Source organism: Argiope bruennichi, chromosome 5 (assembly GCF_947563725.1).
Source record: "Argiope bruennichi chromosome 5, qqArgBrue1.1, whole genome shotgun sequence".
NCBI lineage: Eukaryota > Metazoa > Arthropoda > Arachnida > Araneae > Araneidae > Argiope > Argiope bruennichi.
In genome coordinates, this window is record NC_079155.1 from 30,957,777 (window position 1) to 30,981,980 (window position 24,204).

Consider the following 24,204-nt stretch of genomic DNA (forward strand, 5'->3'; position numbering starts at 1 on the left):
GATTGAGTACGAAACAAAAATATGGAATAAGATAACCCCCTTCAAATATTTTTTTATTATTATTTAGGGAGCATATTTTTCAATAAAGATTGAAAATTCAGGTATCAATCCATGTTTCAATTACAAAAAAATAAATAAATAAAAAAAAAATAGTTAACTTCCGAAATAAAGCAGTGGGTTCCACTAAAACGTTCTAGCATACTCTCTAATAAGGGCTTTATTCTTTTATCCCCGCATAAAATTGCAGACCTTGTGACTTGCTTCGAAAGTCTTGATAGGCCTCAGCGATAGAAAATATGAATCTTTGGCGCAAATTGAGCATTTTTACTGCATCAGTCGTGTGCTCCTTGGCATTTTATTAGGAGATAAAAGCTTGACATTTAGCAATAGGTACCTGAAAATCGTATTTGCCTTTTATACATATCGTTTATATTTGATAGAAACTAAAGTATGACAAAGAATTGCAACCATAATCACAAAATCACATGCCGGATTTCATATATTTCAGTATGTTTTTGAATTATCGCCTTACTTGCTTGTGAAAGTACAGAACGACATGACGGTCAAACCTTTGTTTTATTTTCTTAAGCAGTACAGCTAACTTTTTGACTGACCTTCGTGTTTTTGAAAAGTTTTGCTTCCAAAATTTGTTATTTATACCTCTTGTAGGTTTGTGTGAGAAAATTCCCGTGAAATGAGCTGGTATTCTCAAGCTACCCAGCAGATCGTTACCGATTCCGAGCACCGATCCACCAGCAGCTAACAAAGCAGATTCCCCACCTAAAATGAAGAAATATTGAAATAAATTAATTTAGAAAGCACAACTTTTAAAATTATGAATTTTCATTACAAATAAATGAATGTTTTGCTCTAGGTATTCGCGTTTTTGTATCTAATCAAGCACAAATATACTTCATGCATGTGCAATATTTGCCCGTAAGTTGTAGCTTCGAATTAACAAAAAAATAGAATAACTGGCTTCTTAGAACAATCGAACATGCATAGGAAAAAATTTAATGGCACATACCACTGCTACCTCCGCTTGTTCTGTTTGTATCGTAAGGATTGCAGGTTGACCCGTGCAGTTTATTTCTAGCACTGATACCCATTAGTAGTTCAGGTACATTCGTGGACGTAGTCAAAATGGCGCCGGCCTTTTTCAGTAATGCAACCGAAGGTGCATCTTGAGTGGCTATTACATTTTCGAAAGCTTTGTATCCAGCTGTGCATCGGAGTTCTGAAAATGAGAGAAAAAAAAACACATTTTGGAGTGAAACAATAAGTATTACACAAGTTCACATACACAAAATAATTGGTTCCAAAGGAAACACCACAATCACAGTTTTTTTTCATGCCTGGTATTTTTTTATCGGATTTTAATTATATTTGGGGGCCAATTTAAAAAATGAAAAAAAAATGTTTCTCTATCTGTTCCTGTTTTTCCTGTTATAGTACAGCTGAATTATTAAAGATTTAAAGATATAAGTACCAAGAAATTCCCCGAGGGGATGAATGACTTGAAAAAAAGAAAGATATTCGCATCTATTCTTACACAGGAAGTCTTACACGATTTTTAAAAAAGAGAGTAATACAGTAGCTTTATTACAGAGATAATTAAATTAATTAGACAATTTGTGCATACTTAAAAAGTGGTTGATTTTCACCTTTTACTTGTGCTAATTGATTATCTGTGTCAAACAATATCATTGTATAAGAAAATAGGAACCAGTAAGGGAGAGCATGGTTGCTGTGGGAAGAATTGCGACCATTTAGTTCAAGAAACAAAAGCATTTTAGACGTTCTTTCTTTCGATCTTGTTGTCAAGAGTTTCTTTTTGGATTTATTTAACAGTTCAAAGCCATTGGATGTAGTATGAATATAGAGTTTTTATTAATTATACTATTATATAAATCTTTTTTTGAAAATATTGGTGATAATAAGTTCTCTGATAGAGAAAATCAGTGGAAGAATCAGACTAACATTTTAGGACGGAGGGCACAATCAAGAATGCACCATTGGGTACGAAAATTTTCTGGAAGGGTTTGGAGTTCAATAAATAGCACCAGATCGCTCGAGGATGATGCGTTTCAGACTAAGCTGTGTTGTTATACGCTGTATTATTTTATTTAAAATGGAAAATTAGCGATGAAAAAGTTTAATTTTAGGATTTGAAAGAACTTGAATAAAGGAAATACCTCAGATGACCAAGTTTGAATTTTTAGACAAATTCTTTAATAATATATAATATTCTTTTATAGACACGATGTCTTGACATGCACGAGAATTCCTGACAGCAAATTGAGAAATTGAATAAAAAATTGCATTATAAAAAATAAACTGATTATTTAGTTCTCATACCTAAAAGCTGTCGATCATCGCTTTTTTTAATCAAACAATAATCTTTAGGCCGATCAACTGCCCAAATACGATCAATCTTATTTTTTCCGCTCTAAAAACTTTATCTAAGTTTTTGGAAAGGTCGTGACCTTCATAATCCTGGGGGAGAGATTTTTCCAAGCCATTAGGCCTATTGAGGATTGACCTCATGACTAGGGATTGCAATACCGGTATACCGGGATACCGAATACCGGTATTTTGAGCCATTTGTACAATTTCGTAATACCGGTATTCACAAGTTTAAATACAGGTTTTTCGGTATTTACTAGAAATTTTTAAAATTGTCTCCACAATATGTTCAGGTATCACGAACATAGCAAAATAGTATACGTTTTTGTTTTTATGTCTCCATAACGGGCGAAATTAATTAGCTAATTAATGGCTTAATTAATTGCTTAAATCTAAATTAGCAAAACATGGATTATCCCTGAAAGAAAATATTGTATCCATAACAACTAATGGAGCAACAATTATGAAAAAAGTTGGAAACTTGATTGGTGCAAATCAGCAGTTGTGCTATGCACGTGGAATTCAATTAGGAGTAGTAGATGTGTTATACCGAAAAAATAAAGAACAGAAGAATCCAAATACTGTGAATATAGAAATTTCGGATTCCAACTTTTAAAAGAGTAAGAGTGAGAGTGATATTGACAATGAAGATAATGACACTCTAATTGTTGAAGAAGATATTGCTAATGAGGATGAAATATTAACCTATCAAGAATTGCTTCCTATAATTTATAAAGTTCGAAAAATTGTTAAGATATTTAAACATTCCCCTATAAAAAGGATATATTACTAAAATATATACTAACTGAAAATAAAACAGAATATATATTAATATTAGATTCTAAAACACGTTGGAACAGTTTACTCCTAATGATGGAGCAATTTTTGAAACTGGGAAATCCAATCAAAAAAGCAATAATCGACTTAAACCTGTAAATTAATTTTTCAGATAGTGAATTCGGCTTAATATCCAGAACTATATCAGCTGTACTTCCAATAAAACTGACTATTGAGGCATTATGTCGGAGGGATTTTAATTTATTAACAGCTAATGCAACAATAAATTTCATGTTGCAGTCACTGAAAGAACAGCACACGTCACTAGCACTATATTACATTGGAAAATCTCACAGAAGAAAGGCATACCGAAATAGAAAATGTCTTATGGTATTTACATAATTATAATGATTTTAAAAATGAAAATGAAAAAGAAGAAAAGAAAATAACCAATTCAAATCTGATTAAGTTTAGAGTAAATTTTCTTAAAATTGTTTACCCACAAACCTATCCACATTCGGAATAATTCGGTTCAATTATCGAAGATTATGATGTCACTACTGTCGATAGTGAAAAGGAATTGTCTCTTGAACAAAAATTAGAAATGAGCGATAAATAAGAAAATTTCAACGAACCAAAATACAATACAGAAATCAGCTATATCATCCGACGGGAAATCGATTTATTTGAAGATGAGGTATTTAGAGGTAAATACTTGGAAAAAGTATATCGCGCATTGCTAACAGTACCACCAACTACAGTAGATGCCGAAAGAGCGTTTTCGAAGCTGGTCATTTTTACACAAAATTACTTTTCAGGCTTAATGACAGTACAATGGATGCATTATGTTTTTTAAGATCACATTTCAAAAAGTTGTAATAGTATCCCAGACTGAATAGTGATATTTACACTTTTTTTTGTGATTTAAATAAATAAGATGTTTCTTTACTTTTTTGTGATTATATACTGTTATAATTTATAAGTTACAAATTATTTTTTGTGATATTTACACTCTCTAACAAAACTGGCAAATAAAACAAAGAAACACCTGTGTTTTGTTTCTTTTTCTAAAATTTCTAATACCGGTATTAAAACCGGTATCCCGGTATTAAGATTTAAAAAATACCGAATACCGGTATTGAAGTTTTGGTCCGGTATTGCAATCCCTAATCATGACAGATGGGATATTCATATTAGTTGATGTATATGGCGCCAGAACTTTCATCAAATAAATCTAAATGTAATCGCGCCATTCTAATTCTATTGTGTGCTTTTAATTATTTAGGATCTACATCTAAAATCTATTTCTAACTTTCAATGAATCGAAGATATCATAAAACACAGAATAACATTTATTGAACACGAACATTTGTGGAACACGAACACGAACATACATCGTTCTACGTTACATCTATAATTAGACATCACTAATTCTGAATAGCTAAGTATGTAAAAAAAGAAAGGTATCAAAGTTCCACAGAAACTGCGCATGTGCCGGTTTCCTGATGACTACAGCTGGAATAGGGGAAAGGCGTCTCTCAGACGGAGTACATATGATGACAGATAATTGTTGGAATCTGCAAACGAACTTTACAAGCAAAACTCATTCAAGAATGCTAAACAAAAAAGCTGCCAGTGTGGAATAAAATTTCTTTCCTTTTTTACTTTTATTTGATTAACCTTATTACTAATTTTAACTTAAATTTGCAGTAGCAATGCGCCTTATTTTTCGATTAATTAATATCTTTACAAAGTTTATTAATGATATTTTTTGATATATAGCGGTAATCTGAGATTAATCTAATGCGTTAACGTAATATAACGATACTTTCGTTTCTTGAAAAAAAATTGGTATTTTATTTATCTTCAGCATATAAAATACACAAAATCAGGGTCGCGGTGGCCTAGTGGTAAGGTCCCGACTCGTGAGCCGTAGGGTTTCAGGTTCGAGCCTCGATTATTCGATAGGTTACTATTTAAATCAAAATCTATAATTTAAAAATAACATGAATCAACACGAATCTGAGATTTGAAAATGCTAGATGTTTTTTTTTTTAATAATCAGATGCGCTTTTTACAAAAAGGATATTTGCTCCCTTCCCTTTATCCGTAGATTTTTAAACAAATTAAAGAACATGGCGAGAGCTCTTTGATTAAGTCAGTATGAAAAATAACCGAATAAAGCACAAGGCATCCATAATGAAAAATTCTATTTCAAATTATTCTACAAACGAAATCAAATGCCGAAAATTTACAAAAGTTTTTGGAGGACTACATGAAAGTATGGGTATTTATTCTAGCTGAAGAAAAATAATTTACACTTCTCGCAAACAATGAACATTTAATCAAGAATCGATGCACTTAGGCAAACGTTGACCAGCTTTTTTGAGTTTTAACCTTTCCACAAGGTGTACCGATTGGAAGCGTATCATTTTACATACATTTACACCATGCACATTTTCCAAATAGTTTTACAATTATTACGATTTTTATATGCTGTTATAATTTTAATACTGTAACAAAAAATGAAATGCAGGAAAGTTACACCACAATAGACATAATAGACATCCGTTCATCATGGAACATGTTGTGCTGTAACTTCAGAAATCATATGAAAACGCAAGATAGCACGTTCCACAGTTACCCGAAATGTGTGTTGGGTAAAATTCAGTAAATGGCGCGAAATACAGTTTTAAAGTCTTATGTATTTCCTGGATTGTCAATACTTACTAGATGTTTCATATCAGAAAATTGCACGAATTAAGGTCCGGGAACTGGGAGGTTACAGATTACAGAAGTGTTGACGGAAGACACGTTCTTTTGTAAAATGTCCTTAAAGTAACATGCAAGATATACATAGAAGTGCTCCATCTTGAATAAAGATTGTGTTTGAGATGGGTATTTGGAATAACTTTCTTCAGTAAGAGTGATGCATACCCGGGAATGTTTCTCAGTAATTGTGTATGAAATCACTCAATAGCATTTATTGAATGGCATCATACACAATGGCATGTTTTCTACAAGTATTCTTGAAGCAAAATCTTCTGGTAGCAACATTTGTAAGTTATTTTTCCCCCTACTGAAACAAATTTCCATCCTTTCGTACAATCTTCCACAAAATTTTACGAATCTAGTTTTTTTTTTTTTTAATACTCACAATTTTTTACTTTTGCATTCAGAAGAGTTAAAAAAAATCCTTGTACAATATGAAACGATTGATTTTGTTTTTGAAATCTAAATTTTATAATATAGATTTTTATAAAATCCAGACAAAAATTTATACTTTGCATGTTAGTGTTATTGTTTTCATTCATGATGTTCTTTTGTATTAATAAACCAATTGAAAAGAGTATGCAAATTAGAAAAGAAAATCAAGAATATCTGAAATAAAATGCCTATAGCTATTTCATTTCAACACATATTCTGAAAACCCTTCATTCTTTGCGTTTGTCTTGTAATAGGTACTTGCATGTGTTTTTATCATGTTTTCACCTTAAAAAGGCATTTATTGAGAAAAATTGGTTAATATATATCAATAAAAATATTTTCTATCATTTTAATAATACTAATCCAATCAGTCTTGCAATGGATTCCACGTTGAAACTCGTAAACGCTTTCAGCTAGATGGATAAATGGTTTTTATACCGAATTTATGGATTTCTTCCAAGTTTTGAGCGAAATCTATTTTGAGGAATTCCATCTGTCCAAATGTAAGTAAACACGATAATTACAAAAAGAAGAAAGCTAGATGGATAAAATTTGGTACCCAGTTTTATCACTTAGATTATAGATCCAATCAAATTTTCAATCATATCCATCAAGGCTGACTATTCGTCGATCTGTATTACCGCATGCGAAAGCAAAGTAACTCATAAAAGCAATTGCTTACATCATGGAAATTTGGCATGTTATTTTGTGACTATAACTATAGTTTCTTGTCGAATTTCGGCTACACTCTGTCTGAGAAAAGACAACATCCACAATACGTACACTCGCGATTTATTCAGTCAAAATATTAGATTCTCACCAATGATCTGTGTTGCATAAATATTGTTCAGCGAATGCACATATTCACGGCCTAACTCGAGGTTAACAATTTTATGAGTAAGGAGGAGAGTAACACGTTTATTTATTAAAAGTATACGACAAAAATTTTAGTGAGACCACCCACGTTATTTTAGTTATTAATTTTTTTATTTTTATTTTGCTGTCTCGTAATGTATTTTCTTTTATGTAACTTTCTCAATTAACGTGAAGTTGTAGCAAATATTTTAACAGCTATATTATAGTATATGAAGCACTATTTATATGAAAGCATTAAACGTTATTCCTATAAAACATGTAAGAGTACACGATACAAAAACAATGTTCTCCCGACTGTTTATTTTTGTTCCAATAACTCGTTTACATATCCTAAAATGCAAAAAATGAAACTTTGCACAATTTTTTTATTGTTTCTTATTTAGTATATTTACCTTCAGCCATGAGAATGATTTTCATGGAAAAGGGCACCCCTAGAAGGGGCTTTTCTTTGCTTAGATATTCTCTCGAATAACTTGCTGAAGCTATTAGAGAATCTACTTCTCTCGCTTTCTTCAAAGCATCCTCAAAACAGTGATCTACCGTTGCGTTAATGTATGGTTCCACTTCTAGAATTCTGTCTATGTAGGCCTGAACAACTTCTTCGCTTTTAAGCTGAAAAAGAGAGGAAAAGGGATATTTCAAAATAGTTTGTTTTCAAATAAAAGAAAATGAGACTCTAAGAAAAATCTTACTAATAAAACGACGATATGAGTATATTTTTTGCTCAAAACTAGCTGAAATCAGTTATTGTCTTCTAAAAAATCATATTAAAATGCAATTTTTTTTATAATAATAAATTTATATAATATTTATATTATTTTTGTAATATATAAATAGAAGCATTTACAAAAAAGTAACTTAAAAAATGTGTAAATGGATTGAAATAATTTGTCATGTTCTAGAGAGAGTATAAATTATTTTATTAAAAAATCATTCAAGATAAGTTTGTAAAAAAGTCATTTAGAAATTTAAAAAATGATTTATTTGTTTATTAGCTTTATTATTTACTTATTATTAGCTTATTATTTACTTATTATTAGCTTATTATTTGCTTTATTAGAAATAATTCGTTTTCCAACCCCCGTAAAAGTTTAGAGTAAAAGCTTGAATTGAAAAAGGTAAATGAAAATTAAACCCTTTTAAAAAGTTCTAAAACAAGTATCTTTTACTTATTTGCACACATGGATAAATTTGAATCAAATATTTTAAAGTTTCATTATGTTTCAAAGTTAATTTCCTTTTCCGTAATCAAGAAGACGTATTTTTACGAGAGAAAAAATCAATTTTAATGGTAGGTATAATTTCGAATAACATAATTAAACTCATTTTTAAAAAGGCAAATTTCTCTATTATTAATAAAAATTGACTGAAATATAACAAAAAAAATGATAGATATTTAATAGTTTTTCCTGTTGGTGTCATTATCTTGATTATATAATGATAGTTAGACATTGATTTCCTCAGAGCCAATAATGCTCTGCTTCTATCTGACGTCATAATGTTGTTAATTTTATATTTCCACAGAATGAAATCCCTTTTAATGGAAATACAATTTTAAATCAATAAAAATCTATTATTTAGTCCTCGAGTTGCTCCTTAACGGTAAGTTAATGAGATTAAATTAAATTAAATGAATTGCTCTACATGAAGGATATCTCTGTAGTTCTGTTTCTACTCCTAGCAACTTGAAGATAAAGACAAACAGAAACATAAAAAGTAATAAAAAATATACCATAAGATAAAACACATGATAATATGTGAAATGTTTACTTCACAAATATTTGTGTTTCTACATGACACTTCTTAAAGTTAAACCACAATTCATTAGTGCAATTACCTTTCCTTCTCGAATTTCTTGTGCCAGTTTTGTGGCAGATTTCAGTAAGAGTGGATTTCTAACAGGAGGCACAATTTTGCCTTTGGTTCCAAGCTTTATTGACAATACAAAACGCCATATGTGACGAAAAGTACTAATCAAAATATGAAAAACCCGGTACCAGAATGTTTTCTTCATCTTCGCAAACTATCTAGAATGAAATTATCAAGTTAAACATGTAAAATAGTGGAAAAAAACAACAACATGAAAATACATATTATCAAAACTTTGGTGTGCGTTTTTACTTTCTCTTATACGTAATATAGAGAAAGTGAAATAATAGTTAAAAAATTTGAATTCGACATTTTTACCAACCTTCATGTTTTAGTCCTCTCTGAGATCAAAAAACACATTTTTGAAATCTGTCCATTTGTCTGTGACAAAGATAACGCAAAAATCATTTGACCTAGACGATTGATATTTGGTATATGATATTTACACCAAATGTGCAGATTTCTGTAAAATTTTGAGTAAAATCTGTTCAAACGAAGTCCATCTGTCTGGCTGTTCGAATATAAGTTAAAACTATAACTACAAAACGAAGAGAGTGAGATAAATTTCGGTATAGAGAGTTAATATCTATACTGTAGACACCTGTCAAATTTTGAGCCAAATCCAATAAAAGATCGACAGTCTGTCAGTCTGTATTTCCAGAAATAAATAAACACGCTAATTCTAAACCTCAATGACTTAAATTCGGTATGAAAAATTGAATTTTTGTGTAAAATTTTGTTTTAATCGGTTGAGAAAAACACGTCTAAATCACAGATTAGATTTTCCGATGCTACTAAAATCCTTTGACGCGCGGTGGTTTCACAGTGAAACCACCACTTTCTAAAAATTATTTCTGAACGTTCTGATCGAAACCAAAGGCTCTAAAATAATATTCTAACTTTAATAATTGCCTGTAGATGTCAGCACACTAGTTAATATCATTCTTAGATTAAAAAAAAAAGTAATTTTTAATGCTTTTTCTCAATATTTTCAACTTTTTTTCAACAAGCAAAAAATAAGCAAACTCAAAATGCATTCATAAATTTTTTGTATGAAAGCTGTCTACAACATACACATTTTTTAAAATCAAATCGCGAAAGAAAAGTTCTTCATCCTTGATATCTTTTGAGGTCGTTTCAGAGACATACCATCGTGCGCCTGCGACATGAGATTCACTACCACTTGAAACGCTTTAGCGAAACGGCTATGTTTTCCATCCCCTGACTCTCTTAGTCAAGTGGCTGATAATTAATGCTAGTTTTGCCATCAGTTTTGTGGGTGAGGAATTTATTTACATTCGAGCAAGGTTTATACGAATAGGGTGGTTGAAATTTTCACTTGAGTTCTCAGCATTAGCAAGCAACCATATTATGGGGATGTTAAATATATTTTCTTTTGTAGTAAAATTTTTTTAATTTTTAAATGATTCATTTAAATATTATGTTTCTTCATAACTTGAATATAATGTTGATTGTATTTAAAGTCTAAATGCCACGTAAAGAACTTGTCATTATTAGCTTTATTTGAGGATTACCTGTTATTAAAATTGTTTATTTTTCTTTTATAATTTTTTTTCATGTTGTAAGATTGTATAAGTCATTTTCATTGATAATATTGTATGTTTAAGTATTTTCATTCATAAATAATGAATAATTATGTTACAAAACGAATTAAAAAGTACTAATTATCTATAAGAAGAATATGTTATAGGTGCGCGGTGGTACTCCATCGAAACCATCCTCCCCTTCCTGGTGCAGTCCACTATATTATTTTTAAAGGTGTTTTCTCTTCCGTTAGACTCTAAACATGTAAATTAATTACATTATTTTTAAAAATTATGGGGACTAACTCGCCAAATTTAGGGATTAATAACTCATCAAATATAATACGATAGATTCAGTAAAAATGCCAAATCTTGGTCAAAAATTAATATTTTGTAACTATTGCACGCCAGTGTCTTGCAAGACGTTGTCTGGCCTGATAAATTTATTAGAAAGTATGCGAAAAAGTTTTGGAAAGACCACTTCTGATTGTTTTATCTCATTGAAATATATTCTAAATATCGTTTAAACATTTGTTCGCAACATGTCTCAATTTTTAATGGAATATTTTTATTAAATTTAAAAAAAAAATTCTTAAGAGAAATGCTTTTGTATCTTAAAGAATCAAAAACTTTATCACACCCTTCTGTTTTAAACAGGAGATTTTAGATTACTTTTTGAAAATTCCTTTATCTTTTCTTTTAGGTATATTCTTAAAGTAAGTTTTAATTAATACATCTCTTATAGATATTAAGTATATTCTGAATAGGAAGACTACCTATTGCAATGATTCTCAAGACATAACTTCGGGAAAAATTTTGTGGATCTTCACCGTAGCCCTAGAACCCAGAATCACATTCCATCACTTTGGGAATGCTAGAGAGTATAAATTTTCAAATTCCCATAGTTTGTTTAAGATTGAAGACAGAGAAATATATCTAATGAAGCGAATTAGTGTCTAATTTAGAGGAAATATCATGAAACTGACAACTATAGTGATCAACTAATTTATTAATTATACCAGTTATCTTGTCAAAAAACATAAAATAAGTTGATGTTTAAATTTTTAATCATATCTTGAAATATTCATTACGAGAAGAATAATTTTCTATATAATTCATCACATTTTGTGCAATAAACATAAACTTTATTATTGAAATGTATTTTTTAAATGAACCTTGTTGTTACAGAACCTAACTAATTTGCAGTCCTTTAGTTTTATGCTTTTATATCTGCAAATGACTGCGAGTATAACGCATTAGAAAAGCAGATAACCGTTATAACTTTCTAACAAGTTTTGGATATTATAGTATTAAACGCATAAATCCGCCACGGATCTTGCGTATATTTACTACATACACAAGATACTATATTGTATGTATTGACTATATTTGCAAATAACATGTTTTTTTTATAACTGCATGACATTAAACCGAAAGTTCGCCAATGTTATGTTGTCAATACACAAGTATTGAAGTCTATATATAAATGATTATTTTTCACTCCAATTACGAGTTATAATTGAAATGTTCAGAAGCACAACAGATGAGATCTTAATTATAAAAAGAAAACGAATTTTCCTTCTAATATAATTGAAAAATCAACCGATAAATTCTTACTTTCTACTCTCTATTACTAATTACTTATTATTACTTATTTTACATACTTACTTTCTATCACTTATTTTTTTATTTAAAAAAATTGAGAAAATTGAAAACGATAATGAATTTCTTTAATATATTTAGAATACAGGCGATGAAGTTTTTAGTTCTTGCTAACAGTTAAAAAATTTTGGCATTTGTCGAAAAATTTCAAAAATATGAACTTATGATCACAATATTTTCTCTATATTTCGTACACCTGAAAGTAAAATAGGAATTAATTTAGGAATTAAAAAAATTATCCGAATTCTACATTTGAATATTATTTTTATATTTGTTAACTTAATATTACTTATTTTGCAATAAGAAATTTCGCCCAGGTATTTTATTTATATTCGCAAACGATATTTTACGAATATAAAAATGTTATTTAATCTTTACATATTACATCGATTTTATATTATTTAATCTTTAACATAAAATCTTCATCTTGATCTTAGGAGAAAAACATGTTTATATCGTTCCAATTTCGGTTCACTGAAAAACTTTTGACCTCGATTACAATGAATCTCAGAAAAAGGAAATATAATTTAGCAAAAATATAAATGTAAACCCACTATGCGTTTTTCTGATTTAAAAAGAAAGAAAAAAAAATCCATAGGAACTCCAATTTAAGAAAATATTTTTTCTTTCGGAGCTAAAAATACATTACGTAATTGGCAAATTACATTATTTAATTGTTCTTTCAAGAAGGTAATTAATAATTATATAAATATTTAATAATAATTAATAATTGAAGATAACTTTTCTTGACTGATAAGATAATAGTCTATCAAAAATTTTTACAGAGATATATGGATATTTGATTGAATAATAAATTTATTTGTAGATCTCATTAATTTACATTGGTAATTAAAAGCTATATATAATACAACAAAAATGTATCTTTTTTACTTGTCTAATCAAATGGTTGAAATTCAAAGAAAAAATGACGGATATTTGCAATTATTACGATACAATTATCCATTTGACATGAAAGAAAATGGAAACTTCTTTATTTATAGACGCCTTCAAATTCTAAATTTCATTGCAGCTCCGAAATCTTTTGCAGAAAATTTTGCTAAAATTTTTTTTAAAAAAATTGTCGAAAATTTAATGGCAATTAAATTGGTATAATGAAAATATAATCCTCGAAATTTTAAACTAAATAAGAATCAATTTTGTGCTGCTATATTTTTAGATGCTACGATGAAAAAGCTAAATCGTATTCTTGGCCCTAGTTGGCGCGACTGGAAAAACAAGAGGCGCTCACTTGGCTTAAATCGCTGGCAGATAACTGTCAGCGGGCTTGTAAACTGGCATAAGTTACAACAACACACAAAACACGATGAAAAATCGTCAAAATTTTGCTTTCTTTTTAATTGATCGAAATTTCGAAGGAAAAACACTGCAGGGTATATTTGGGACGAATATAGTAACTGTAAGTGTACTGTTCTATCTTGTAGGACACAGACACATGCACACATATTAAGACAAACACTTGACTTTGTAAGAAAAAAAGATTTCACTTCTACTAAAATCATTGCTGTTATTTTGTCGGTGAGTTTGAATAGTGAATAATAAATGTTGCGTAGGAGGAAAGACTCAGAAATTTACATCACAATTTAAACATGTTCTTAAATCGAAAAAATATCGAAAATTTATTCAAAAATAAATATGAATATTCATTGTTCTTAATATATAGAATATTCCATTGTTCATTAAAACGATGCAAAAAAAGTGAATCGTTTAATTTTAGTAACAATTGTTATTCATTTTTTTATCAAAATAGAGCACTCCAAATCTTATCGAACATAAAGATATAAGAAAGAAAATGAAATTTATCTGCATCTCATTTCAAAGGTTAGAATTTTCGATAATATTTCTTCACAAAGTTTCTTTTTATATCAAAGTTTGCAGAAAATATCAATTTCTCACATGTCATTTTTAATTTTATCTTCTTTAAGCTTGATTAGATCATATAGCTTACTTTTTCACAAGTACTTTAATTTATTTCTACATCTAGTTAACAAGGGCAATAAAACGGATTTTGAGAAAACATATAGTGGAAGACACAGTTGCAAAAAACATGAATAAATTTTAGAACATTAAAATAAAAATTTTAAACTAAGCGATTATTAATATCTTTTAGAAATACCATAAAATAAGAAATCAAAATTTCAACTCTGAACAAGAGTTATTCATTTATTAAGTATAAAAACATCTCCACAATGTTTCTCTTCCTCACTTCTAGATAACTTTTATTTAAAAATCTGGCAATTATTCCATCAATTTGATTAAATTAAATCTTTTCAGGATGCAAGTTGCCGTCAGTAAGAATTTTAATATATTAATAATTAATTAAAATATCATGTTAAATTTATAAAATTCATTAAAACAACAGAATTAGCTGATTAATTATTTATTTCTTATTTTAAGAATATATAAAACCATCGGGATTGGTCTCGTAAAGACTTTTTCGCATACTCTCTAATAAAAGTGTTTTCCTAGAATACGCCTTGCAAACTTTTACGGCTTTATACAATTATAACCTTTTTAAAGTAAAATAACAATTCCTGCTTAATGTATGAGTGAGCGTTGCAACTTTTTTTTATCCATTTTTGAGGATATTAATTTTTTATTGACTTCATTCTTAAATTCACAGCTCTTTTACAAACGGACGGGATGGTGACACATTTTTAGTATGTAAACTATACTGAAAAGTTGAAGGCCATTTCCTCGAAATGGGTTGTCTATTGCGCTTTAATATTTTAAGAAATGATTCTAAAGACACACTGTCATTTTATTAAATTCCGTCCCGAACTTAATTTTAAACCCCGTGTCCTCTCCTTATTAGTAAGATACGATAGATGAAATGCTTAAAATATAAAAGAAAAGTAATTTCATTCGAACATCCATAGTGATTGGTGAGGGATTTGGTGTGTCCACTCGAAAAACGAGAGAGAGCCGTTTGCTGTCTTCTAGAGACATTCAGACGGTGACACCAACCGGAACTTTTACCAAAGTACCAAGGGTGAGAAGGTGAGACTCTCCAAACTGAACTCGACTCCATTTTTTTGATAGAGGAGATTTCAAAATAAGTTAGTATTGCATCACCATGAAATATGTCAGCTGAGGCAGCATACAAAATATACAAAGAGAAAGTATAGTAATCTATACTTATATAAAGCTCAATGTGTGTGTGTGTGTTGGCGCTCTACAGGCCAAGCCAGTTGACCTACAGCTACCAAATTTGGTACATGTATACCTTAGAGGTCGGGAATGGGCACCTGGGGTCCGTTTTTTTTTGAATTTGTAATTAGAATTTAATTATTAATTAAAATCTAACTTTCCCACCAAAAAATCTTCTATTTTCCCCACTGCCAAATGAGTAGTCTCGCCTCTCCGAAAGGAGAGAGGGTGAGTGATTCCGTCTCAAATAGGCTCTCCTCACCCAAAATGGAAATGCCTTCTCGTGGCGCGAGACGTTACGGAGGAAGACACTCCGCCAACTTGTCTTGGCGTAGCAGAGTCTTCTTACTCCAAACTAAATTTCCATGGATACCAGTTGCGAGGAGCTTCAGCTGTGAAAACCATAGCGGCGGTTCTGTTCTTGTTGACGACCGGGCGCCCTTGTTGGCACTTCTACGATGCGACATCCCGTAGTAGGCGTTAGCTTGAACTCCGTCTGCGATTGGAAGCTGCTGAACAACCAACCTCTGGTTCCCCCGCATCCCTCTCTCAGTTCTGGGCTGGGAGGAGACGTCAGTCTAGGCTGTGTGTGCCGGACAGTTGGAGAATGGAGCCCTCGCGGACCAAACTCTGCTGTTTGTGCTTAACCGGTCTAAGCAGTCTTCTCTGTAGTGAGGAGCCTGGGAGGGGGTCTCTCTCGTTAAGTGACCTTCTCGGTCTCTCGTAACCCCTTGAATTAGGTTACCCCTTTAGTGCAGAACATCTAGACACTTGATAGTTTACAGTCATAAATTTATTGAAGTTCCTTTAGACTTAACTTTGTTTTATCAGGCCTCTACAGGCAAAAATAAATAGTTCAAATTACAGGTATTAATAACGTTTTACACACACAAACTCTTTCTAAATTTTAGTTATCTTGCTCGCGTGTTAGAACCTTTACGCAGCAGATATTTCATTAAATTTTTCCAAAAAATGTAGATAATGTAAATAATGTAAATATCATTAGTTTGTAAGTTTTTCTTTTTCTGTGCGTATTTGCACCTCTAGACTCCTGTTTCAGTTTAAGTGCCGCACTAAAATTACAAAAACAGTATAAAATTTTAAAAACACAAAAATAAATTAAAATTCCGCACCACGGAAGCTATTATGCACGTTGTGTGGTGACTGGGCTAGTCGTAAAAACCGAGGAAGAGGAAATCTGTCTTACCTGCCCTTCAATGGCAACCATCTCACGCCACTGTTGGGAATCACTGGGGTGACCCAGGCCCTTCGGCAGAACGGGGATGGTGGCAAGACAGATGGAGACTTTCGGAGTGGCACCTCTAGCTCGGTACCTGTTGTGTTCCCTTGCTCTTAGAAGGGGAGACGGACGGCTCCACGTTCCTGACTTACTTGATCTTTTCGAGAAATCCTCTGGGGGGAGTCCCTTGCTGCGCGTAAGTATGGTGAGGAGGTACCCTCGGATCGTGCTGGGACGGCACGTTGAGACGGGTTAGTTTTGGTAAGGGCCCTGTTAGTTTGCCTTCGTAGACTCCAGGGACTTCTTGTTGGTAACTTTCTCCTGACTAGGGGTCCAGAGGAACGAGGCGGTTCTGGTTTCATCTACCGTAAAAAGAAGAACAAACCCTGTCCCAATTCTAAAATATGGCTACAAACAAAGAAAATAAGATTATGGCGAAAAGCGATTCCCGCTCGAGCTTAAACCTCCTATCAGATGATAGCGATATTTTTGAAAACGCGAAAGAAAATGATATACTAGCGGCAGAGTCTCCTCTGCGTAATCCTCCAACTACTTCGGTAGTTGTCGAGAAATTTAAAAATAATAATAAGAAACACTCTCTTAGTTCTCGGTTTCTTATGGCTAAGGCCAACAAAACTGCAAACACCGCAGAAACAACAAAACAGCAAAAGCGCAAAAAGCGCCTGGCAAAATCGTTGAAAAAAGCCAAACAAAAACTGACAGAGAAACATCTCAACCTCATTCCAGAGGGTGTTTCATTTAAACCCCTCCCTAAGGTCAGTAACACTGACATAGACAATATGGAGAGTGAGGACCTCATCCCGGGTACTCCAGAATCCCAACAGGGTATTTTTAACAACTTTGAGAGGTCCCACTTCTCCGCAGTGAACGACCTGCAGACTTTTATTGCCAAACACAAGCTGAAAAGCAATGCAGCAGTTGAACTTATGGGGATTTTTACCCGTCTTGTTGAAAGCTTAGACATGGGAGCAATAAACAAGAGGATAGAAACCTTAGAACAAAAAGTGGGCATTCCAGCGTCACCTCCAGCCCAACCTAAAACAACAAAAACGTATGCCTCAGTGGCTCAGCAGTGGTCGCAGGGTCTCCTGCCCACGCCAAATTTACAAATTCAGAATAGGGATCATAACCCTCCTATGCCTAATACAGCTAAACCACCAGCTAAACCATTAGCTAAACAATCAGCTAAAACACCAGCTAAACAACCAGTAAGACAACGGGCTCCTGAGCAAGCCAAAAGACAGAAAATAACAGAGAAGGCAGAATTTGTGGCCTTGCCCACAATCCTTGTTGCTCCTCTAAACTCAGACCCAATGGAGGAGGAAAACACTTCTAACCTCAATTTAAAATCTCTCCTGGAGGCAAATATACGCCCCAAAGCCCTAGGGGTCAGAATTATTTCTTGTAGGGAGGCAAGATCGAAAAACATCCTGATCTCGGTCCCCACCCAGGAAATGGCCTCAAAACTCTTGGAGGCGATAAATGTACATACCTACCTCAAAACTATTTGTGAGGCACGCTTTCCACAAAAGCATGACCCGCAAATTATCATCTACGATGTTGATAACACCGATCAAAACAAAAATGTTGAAGAAGAAAACTTCATCAACAGAATCAAGGCAGATAATAATTTACCAGATGGTAAAATTAGAGTGCTGTTCAGGAAACCAGGCAGGGGCGCAAGGTCACACTGGGTCCTGTCTCTATCTCCAAACATCTTTAAGGTCATTCAAAATGACAAAAGGCTGCATTACGGATTCGGATCCAAGAAATTTAAAGAACATCTTGAGCCGATCCGATGCCAAAATTGCCTCAGATTTGGCCATACCAAAAACACCTGTACTGCACCAATAGCTTGCAGCAAATGTTGTGAAAACCATACAACAAAAACTTGCAATAAAAATAACAAAACGTGTCGGTTCTGTCGCGAAAGTAACAGAAAACAAAAAACTACTTTCAAAACAGACCACTCTGCCACCTCTCTAAATTGTCCCTTCTATAAGAAGAACATCGAAAAACTTAAAGCTCATACCAATTATGACTAGTTCACCTTCCTCTAACTTATTTGCTTGGTCAAATTTTCAGGGTAATCTTGGTCGCTCGTTCAAAGCAACCAAGGAGTTACCAATGCTATTCAATAGTAATACCCCAGACATCTATTGCGTCCAGGAACCATATCTGCATGCCGGTTCCTCTTTTTTCCCATCTAAATGGCGCACTATACACCATCCTGACGGTAGTGTCCTCATCTCCATCAGAAACCCTAACATTGCAGTGGTGACTAGACACATTGACAAGCTTTTCGTCTGTGTAGATGTCTCCCAGGGTCCGGACACGTTTACCTTAATTTCTTTTTATTTTCCACCTTCCTCTAACAAAAATACCCTTTTTCAAAATCTTAATGACATGTTAGAGGTTATCAAACCAAAGCAGTGGTTCCTTGTGGGGGATGGCAACATCCAATCAGAATTGTGGGGTCCTGATAGGGACGACATCAAACGTAAGAGAGACATTGGAGCTCCGATGATTGACTTCATCATTCAAAGGAATCTCCTGGTTTGGAATGATTATACCGCAGGGCGCACTTTTGAAACAAACAATGGTAGAAGTTGGATAGATGTCACGCTCTCTACGTCATCACTTTATGACCGCAAAGAGGCGTGGCAATTAGAACGTAGCACACTCAGTGACCATTCCTACATTCTCTTTTCCCTTGCTGGTAACAACCACTTGCCACCTACACGTTCCCATTTCAGCAAGAGAAAACTAAAGCTTCTTGGAAAAACGCTCGAGAAGCACTTCAACTCACATCTCGAGACGGTTAAAAACATCAAAACATCTCTTGAAGTTAACAATTTCATAGCTTATATCACTGCGCTCTTGCAAAAAACATGCTTCGTTTCTGCAAAGAACAGCCAGAAACATAATACAGTTCCCTGGTGGGATTCGGAAGTGGAAACCCAAAGAAAACTAACTAGAGCACTACGTGCTCGCTTCCAGAGATGCCATAATCCAGATGAAAGATCCATAAGGAGAATTAAATATAAAAAAGAAGAGGCAAAATACAAATGGATGATTGGCAATAAGAGTCGGAAAGCATTAGAAGAACTTTGTGTTGAGGCCACCAAATACAATCCCTTCGACCTCCCTTATAAAATTGCCAAAGGCAAATTTAAACAACAACTGATAATTCAAAATGTGACCGACCAATTCGGGTCTTTAACATCCTCACTACAAAATTCAGTTCAGGCCATCATTGATGCCCTCTTTCCAAAAGATGACATTACTAAAGAAACTCTTGCACAAGCAGCTATCAGGGCTAAAAATTTACTTTACGTTTCTTCTTTCTCTGACCCTGACTTTACGCGCCAGGAGATTCGGCACGTTCTGCATACCCTCAAACCAAAAAAGGCACCTGGTCTTGACCAACTTCCTTTAGATACCATTAAAATCCTGTTCAAACAAAATCCAGGTGTCATTGAACAGCTATTTAACTCCTGTTTAAGACTAGGGTATTTTCCCGATTTGTGGAAAACCGCTAGAGTCATATTAATTGCTAAACCGGACAAAAATCTCAGTCTGGCTAATTCATATAGGCCTATTTGTCTGCTTTCGATCTTTGGCAAAATTCTGGACAAACTAATCACACAAAGAGTTACTTATCTCCTACACCAGAAACAGCTCCTACACCAAAACCAACATGGATTCAGAGTGGGCCGCTCATGCGAAACTGCTCATTTCCAACTCTGGAGTAATATTCAGCATGCTCTTCAGCACAAGGGAAAGGCTTGCGTCCTTTCTGTTGACGTCAGCGGCGCTTTTGACAACGTCTGGCGCGAAAGCATCTTACATCAGCTGACCTTGGCGGGTTGCTCTCAAAACCTCTTTGCACTTGTCCAAGATTACTTCAAACAACGCACAGGTTCCATAGAAATGCAAGGACAAACATGGTCCTTCGAAATAGAGAGAGGAGTCCCACAGGGTTCCTGCAGCGGGCCAGTTTTCTGGAATATCATTGTGGACACAGCTTTAAATCTTCCGCTCCCGCCTGGATGCTGCATTCAAGCATATGCTGATGACCTAGTGGTTGTCATAGGGGGCTCTTGCAAAGGTGACATTGAGACAAAAGGGGCTACCATCCTGCACACCCTCACTAACTGGGGCAAAGAGCACAAGCTTACTTTTGGACTCGACAAAATGGTGCTCATGCCAATTACATTCGGCAACAGGTTAAATTTAGACGACCCTCCGGCTATCTCCATCCAAAACTCCACCATTAAAGTGGTCTCTTCATTCAGATATTTGGGGGTCATATGGGACAGCAAGCTCACTTTCACTGAGCATTTTAGGCATGTTCGTCGGAAAAGTGATCTGCTTATGTACAAACTTAACACAGTTGCTAACAGATTCTTTTCCAGACATCATCATCTCCATAGACGCATATACACAGGCGCCTTCGAGCCTTATGTCCTTTTTGGGTATGGGGCTTGGGGCCACCGTCTAAAATTTAAGCAAATAGCTCGCACTTTTCAAATTATACAGAGAAGGCCTCTTATTAAAATTCTAAAAGCCTATAGAACTACAAGCACGCACGCGTTGCAAGTTCTTGCAGGCATCTTGCCTCTTCACCTTCGTGCAAAAGAACTTTTCGCGAACTTTCTAATCAAGGTGCAAAAAATTCAAGTTAAGTTTGAAAACACAATCCTAGATCCCGAACTGTATGAACCAACTTGCAACCCATACGACCAACATCCCTGTGAATGGTTAACTTTCCCATTCCTGAAAAAACAACCATCTGGTGAAGGTATTGAAATTTTTACTGATGGTTCTAAAATTGGCGATCGGGTGGGATCTGCCATTGCTTGCTTTTACTTCGGTAAACTAGTTTTTGTTGACTCCCATCGCCTAGATGACCACTCAACGGTATTCCAAGCAGAGGCCTATGCCTTCTTCATGGCCCTCAACTACATAGATCTCACTAATCCTTGGAGCAAAGTCTCTATATACTCGGATTCGCTTTCGCTACTTTCAGCTCTGGCTTCGCCTAAACACAAAAGCTGGATGCTAAAACAAATAGCAGACAGAATTAAAGCAGTCAACTCCCATCTACGACTGTCCCTCCACTGGGTCAAAGCCCACATTGGAGTACAAGGTAATGAAGAGGCTGACAAACAAGCAAAGCTTGGTACCGAGAAAGATTCCATCGACACACATGTCACCAAGTCACATGGTACCTTGAAGGCTGACATTCGGCGCTGCATATTAGCAGAATGGCAAAACGAGTGGGCAAGTAGCACAAAAGGCCCACAAACACACAAATATTTCCCTAAAGTATCAACTAAAATGAAATCATTCCATCCTTTCCTGATACAATTCCTCTCAGGTCATGGGAGATTTCCCTTCTACTTTAACAAATTTGGATTTACCAACGATCCACTCTGCGACTGTGGCAAAGTTGGTACACCGGACCATTACATATATGAGTGCAAACATACTCATTTACTCAGGCAAAAATTAATTAACGTGCATGATAAACATCAGCTTCTTAAAGCTCCTAACAACATTCATGTCATCCACCAAATCATTGCGTGGATAAACGACCGCATACCTAGGCTTTAACAAGCCGCCGCTGTTTGCTCTGCCAAACGGGTGGGTTGGGTGTGTCCCTTGGTGAAGACCTCTGTGGTAGCTTCTTGTAGATAATTGCTCGGGTTCCACCACTCGCACCAACGATGTGCTTCGCGCACGGTGTTGGGGTGGTAACTCCGTACATAAATGCCAAATGAGTAAGTCTTCAGTTTTTTCCCCAACGGTAATGAGGCTAGGGTTAACATTTTTCGGCCAATTATTTAAACTATTTTGTTTATTTTCATAATGTTTGATGCATTTGAAATTAAACATTGTTAATGAATCGATCTTTCAGATTTATTCTGAAGTACTTTTGAATTAAAATAACACAGAATAAAGGAAATTAAAAATGTCTAATCTGCATATCGTTACCCCAACTGGCGTAGAAAAATTCACGCATTTGCGTTACCGTAACTGGCGTTGAAGATTCACGCATGCGCATTGTGTTCTAATTGTTGACAGTATTTTCAACGGATGATTCTTGATTTAAATTATTTTTAGGTTAGTTGATGCTTTTGTAATTAAATTGTATTTATGTTATATATTTTTTGTATATGCTTATAGTTTTAAGTACATCGTTTTTTAAATACTTTTTTAAAGCTGTTTTCGACCGATTATTTTAAACGATTCATTTCATTTTCTTAGTGTTTGATGCATTTAAAACTAAACATTGTTTATGAATCTATCTGTTCATGATGAATCTGAGAAAATTTGTTGAGAAATTCTTGAGATATTACATAAATTAAGAAAGATATTCTTTAGTTCCCATAAAGTTTAAACGCTCAGTGACTGTGTATCAGTAATCATATTATAAAAAAAATACTTTGTTTCAGAAAAAATATTATTATATTAATTGTAGATTAATTCTTTCCACTTTAATTTAAAGCATAAATTCTACCTGAGCTAACAGAAAATTAGAGATACATATTACGTTATGACTGAAGGCCTTTATAATATTATGAGTGAATTATATGACTATCAAAATTTGAAGTTTTAAAATATTTTGATGAAGAATCTATTAAAGTAGGAATTGAGTAAAATATTTAATTATTAAAATATAAACGAACATTAAGTTTGGCGAAACAGCTGGTTGCGAAATGCGGCTAGTTTTCAATAAATTAGAATTGGAAATTTTATTGATCTTCGCGTTTCATATCTTCCTGAATGTGATAAGCATATTTTTGGAATATTTCCAGTCCATCGACGAACACGATAACTCTAAAAGGTTTGAGTTAAACGGATTAAATTTGATATATGATCTTTACTCGAAACTTGTAGATTTCTATTAAGTTTTGAACGAAATCGATTAGAAAAAGTTCAGTCTGTTTAGCTGCCCGAATACAAATGTAAACTATAACTTTAAAACTAAACAAGCGAGATGAATAAAATTGAATACACTGGTTCTTCATCTAAACAATGGCTATGAAACCAAATCTGAAGAAGGGCTGACTGTCTGTCCATCAGTATTTCAGCATGCATGCAAATGTGATATCTCAAAAGTGCAACATTTAAGATATATGAAATTTGATACGAAGCATCTAAAAATCTTTTAATAAATTTTGGGACAAATTTATTATAGAGTTGACTATCTGATGGTTTGTACTTTTGCGTGTATGTAAAAGTGGCAATTGAAAAACACAAAGATTTAAATAAATGAAGTTTACTATGTAATCTATCTATTTATTATAACTGTTTCTGTATGAAATTTTGATCAAAATTGGGCGTCAAACAAGCGTGCATTCCGGACACTCGTCCTTCTTCAATATACTTGGAAGCACAAAATTCTGACAACCTGAACTCTAAAAA

General features: G+C 33.5%; 2 protein-coding genes across 4 annotated transcripts in view; one reads left to right on the plus strand and one right to left on the minus strand.

The window, feature by feature from the left end:
- The window catches only part of LOC129969037 (fatty-acid amide hydrolase 2-B-like), a 39,387-nt gene that overhangs the window by 8,479 nt on the left and 6,704 nt on the right, over window positions 1-24,204 (minus strand). For 2 of the 3 annotated variants that reach the window (XM_056083437.1, XM_056083436.1), the window contains exons 2-5: window positions 9,104-9,293; window positions 7,659-7,878; window positions 1,028-1,237; window positions 661-780 (exon numbers count right to left, since the gene is read on the minus strand). In XM_056083437.1, the coding sequence (XP_055939412.1) occupies window positions 661-780; window positions 1,028-1,237; window positions 7,659-7,878; window positions 9,104-9,280 (727 nt within the window). In that variant the 5' untranslated portion in view covers window positions 9,281-9,293. Of the gene's footprint in view, window positions 1-660; window positions 781-1,027; window positions 1,238-7,658; window positions 7,879-9,103; window positions 9,294-16,716; window positions 17,093-24,204 lie in introns of those variants that run through there. The other variant, XM_056083438.1, reaches the window with a different exon arrangement.
- LOC129968223 (uncharacterized) lies at window positions 17,181-18,815 on the plus strand. Its single transcript, XM_056082076.1, has one exon. It carries the CDS (start codon window positions 17,181-17,183, stop codon window positions 18,813-18,815), a length of 1,635 nt encoding a protein of 544 aa, XP_055938051.1.